Source organism: Grammomys surdaster, unplaced genomic scaffold (genome assembly GCF_004785775.1).
Source record: "Grammomys surdaster isolate TR1022 unplaced genomic scaffold, NIH_TR_1.0 350, whole genome shotgun sequence".
Taxonomy (NCBI): Eukaryota; Metazoa; Chordata; class Mammalia; order Rodentia; family Muridae; genus Grammomys; species Grammomys surdaster.
This window is the reverse complement of record NW_021604769.1, coordinates 500,545-504,445: the sequence shown is the minus strand read 5'-3', so window position 1 is coordinate 504,445 and position 3,901 is coordinate 500,545. Positions and strand designations below refer to the sequence as shown.

Here is a 3,901-nt window from a genome sequence, read left to right as displayed (position 1 = left end):
AGTCTTAATATAATTGACCATGATTGGTGAATATCACGTTAACTATGAGTGGAATATAATTTTCTAAGTACCGACAATGTAGTAAGATGAAACAGGAGTCATTTGTATATGTAAAGTAACAATATGTTGTGCTGGAAATATGACACAGCAGTACTCAGTTGAGTGCTCTGATGCTCTTACTGAGGACCAGAGCAAAACTTCCATCATGTTCATAATACTCAGCAACTGTCTGTCAACATTATAATATTAAAATAGACAAAGCATGGGTACACGTCACAAGAGAAGTCTAAAATCCACACATAAATGTGACAGTTAAAATATAATGAGTTTCACACAAAATAGCTGTATATTAATATGTATAAAGAATTACTATTTCTTTGCAAATACTAGACAATGGTAATAAGTAAAGGAATAGAGGTTCATTGATAGGAATGAATGCAATAACAGATGAACATTAAGCTCTCCTAATGGAAATTTGACATTTCCATCAAGATAATATGTACTAAGGTTCATTCAGATGAATAAAATCATTTAAAATATCTATATTGGAGTGTAAATATGAGATATATCTCTGCAGTTTTATAAGTTAACATACATAAAAAAATCTTTAAAAAGAAAGAACTGACCTCCTATAGTTAGAAAATTTCAGACACAGAAATAAAATAACTTACTACCACAGCATTTGGCAATTCTACTTTTGCTAAAACAGCTCCCATGTACCATTATAGAGTAATAACAATATGTCTGTCCAGTTTTAGAATTCATTTTTATTCATTCATCAAAATGAAATGCAATATCTATCTTACAAGGTAGCATACAGTGCTGCAGTATATGTCATTTGTAAGAAATAGAAACTAAAATAAAAAATTGACAGAAAGTAATTTGGTAATTTAAAATGCCCATTGGTTTAGAGAGCAAAGGTGCTGCAAACCTATCAACTTACTTCAAGAACACTTCCTTCTTAACAAGGTTCCTAATTGCTCTTTTCACATCTTTGTTTCTGAGGCTATAGATCAAGGGGTTCAACATTGGGCTTACAAAGATATAAAAGACAGCTACAATTTTCCCCTGCTCTACAGACTTCTCAGAAGGAGGCCTGAGGTACATACAAAACAAAGTCCCATAAAAAACAGTGACAGCTACCAGATGAGACCCACAAGTAGAGAAGGCCTTGCGCCTCCCCTCTGCAGAACGGATTCGCAGGATGGCTATAAAGATGAAAACGTAGGAGATGAGGATGATGGTGAGAGAACAGGTGAGGTTGGATCCTGCCACCACAAACATGGCAGTTTTTTTCACATAGGTGTCTGAGCAAGCAAGGACCATGAGGGGTGGGTCTGCACAGTAGAAGTGATTGATCTCATTGGGTCCACAAAAGCTTAAACGAAGCATCAGGATGGTCTGTGCCAGGCCATTTGCGAATCCATAAATGTATGGTGCAGCTACAAGTGAGAGGCAGACACTTCTGGACATTTTGCTAGTGTATAACAAAGGTTTGCAGATGGCCATGTAGCGATCATAAGCCATCACTGTAAGCATATAGTAATCTGTGATCACCAGGGCAATAAAAAAGTGGAACTGTATGAAGCAGCCTATGAAGGAAATAGTTTTTCTCTTTGATAAAAAATTAACCAACATCTGAGGAGTGACATTGGTGGCATAGCAGAGATCTACAAAAGACAGATGGCTGAGGAAGAAGTACATGGGAGTGTGAAGCTTGCTGTCACTTCTGATTAGGAAGATCATGCTGACGTTACCAATCACTGTGATGAGGTAGATGAGTAGGAATACCACAAAGAGCACAGGCTGAAGCTCTGCTCGATCTGTCAGTCCCAGCAAAATGAACTCAGTCACTACTGTGTAGTTTTTCTTTAACATTTTGTCTTACTGACATCAAACAAGGCCTGCAAATTAAATAAAATTGTATTTGGATTTTTTTCATTTATTCATTATCCCCATCATGGTATCTAGTGTATTTTTCATCTTTTCTCAAACTCTTAAGTAACAAAGAAATAGCCTAATAATCATTTGACTGATGTTATAAATATTTAAATGGATAGAAAAATGGTGACAGGCAACAGAAGATAGATGGCTTATCACTATATAGATAATAGAGAAATAAATGTTAGATTGGTCAGTAAGTAGACAATAACTAGATGGATAAATAAGTTAGATATAAAGATAGATGAATACATGATACATAGATGCTAGATATGGATAGATGATAGATAGATATGGCTCCTTAACTTCCTCCAGCTTTTCCACAATTCAACCACAGGGGTCCCTGGCTTCTGTCCATTGGTTTGGTGCTAGTATCAGCATCAGACATTTAGCTGCTTGTTGGGCCTCTTAGACAGCAGGCAGGCTAGGCTCCTGTCTGCAAGCCTACTACAGCATCAGTAACAGTGTCAGAGCCCCGGGCTTCCCCTTGAGGTGAATCCAAATTTTGGCCTGTCACTCGACCTCCTTTTTCTCTTGCTCTTCTGGATTTTGGTCTCTTCAGTTCCTTGAGATAGGAACAATAGTTAACATCCTTAGTCATCTAAGAAATGCAAATCAAAACAACCTTGAGATTCCACCTCATACCAGTCAGAATGGCTAAGATCAAAAACTCAGGTGATAGTAGATGCTGGTGAGGGTGTGGAGAAAGAGGAATACTCCTCCATTGTTTGTGAGATTGCAAGCTGGTACAACCACTCTGGAAATCAGTCTGGTGGTTACTCAGAAAATTGAACATAGCATTACCTAAGGACCCAGCTATGCCACTCCTGGGCATATACCCAAAAGATGATAACAACATATAACAAGGGCATATGCTCCACTATGTTCATAGCAGCCTTGTTTATAATAGCCAGAAGCTTGAAAGAACCCAAATGTCCTTCAACAGAGGAATAGATACAGAAAATGTGGTACATTTACACAATGGAATATTTCTCAGCTGTTAAAAACAGTGAATTCGAGAAATTCTTAGGAAAATAAATGGAACTAGAAAATATCATCCTGAGTGAGGCAACCGAATCACAAAAGAACACACATAGTATTCACTCACTGATCATTGGATATTAGCCCCAAAGTTTGCAATATCCAAGATACAGCTCACATACCTCACGAGTTCATGAACAAGGAAGACCAAAGAGTGGGTGCTTTGGCCCTTCTTTAGAAGGAGTAACAAAATACTCATGGGGCAAATATGAAGACAAAGTATGGGACAGGAACTGAAGGAGGGGCCTTCTGGAGACCATTCCACCTGGGTATACATCCCTTTTGCAGTCACCAAAGACAGACACTGATATGAATGCCAGGAAGTACATGCTGACAGGAGCCTGATATAGCTGTCTCTTTAGAAGTCTGCCAGAGCCTGAAATATGCAGAGATGGATGCTCACAGCTAACCATTGAACCATTGGTTTCCCAATGGAGGAGTGAGAGAGACGACTGAAGGAGCTGAAATGGTTTGCGGCCCCATGGGGAATACCAACCAACCAGAGCTCCTAGGGTCTAAACCACCAGCCTGGGAGCACACAGGGAGGAACCCATGGCCCAAGCTGGATACGTAGGGGAGGATGACATTGTCAGGCATAGGTGGGTGAGGAAGTCCTTGGTCCAGTGAAGGCTGTGCTCCCCAATCGTGGATGGGGAGGTGGGAGTGGGAGGGTGGTTGGGGGCATATCCTCATAGAAGCAGGAGGAGAGGGGATGGAATAGAGGGTTCCTGGGTGGGGGGAGGAAATAGGGAAAGGGGATTACATCTGAAATGTAAAGAAAATATTCAATAAAAAATAAAAAAAATTAGATATAAAGATAGATGAATAAATGATAGATAGATGCCAGATAATAGATAGATGATAGATAGATGATTGATTGATTGATTGATAGATAGATAGATAGATAGATAGATAGATG

At 39.1% G+C, this 3,901-nt stretch overlaps 1 protein-coding gene across 1 annotated transcript; it reads right to left on the bottom strand.

The window, feature by feature from the left end:
* Nucleotides 1–939: 939 nt before the first annotated feature.
* Nucleotides 940–1,878, bottom strand: LOC114631044 (olfactory receptor 1030-like). Its single transcript, XM_028779349.1, has one exon. It carries the CDS (start codon nt 1,876–1,878, stop codon nt 940–942), a length of 939 nt encoding a protein of 312 aa, XP_028635182.1.
* Nucleotides 1,879–3,901: the final 2,023 nt, after the last annotated feature.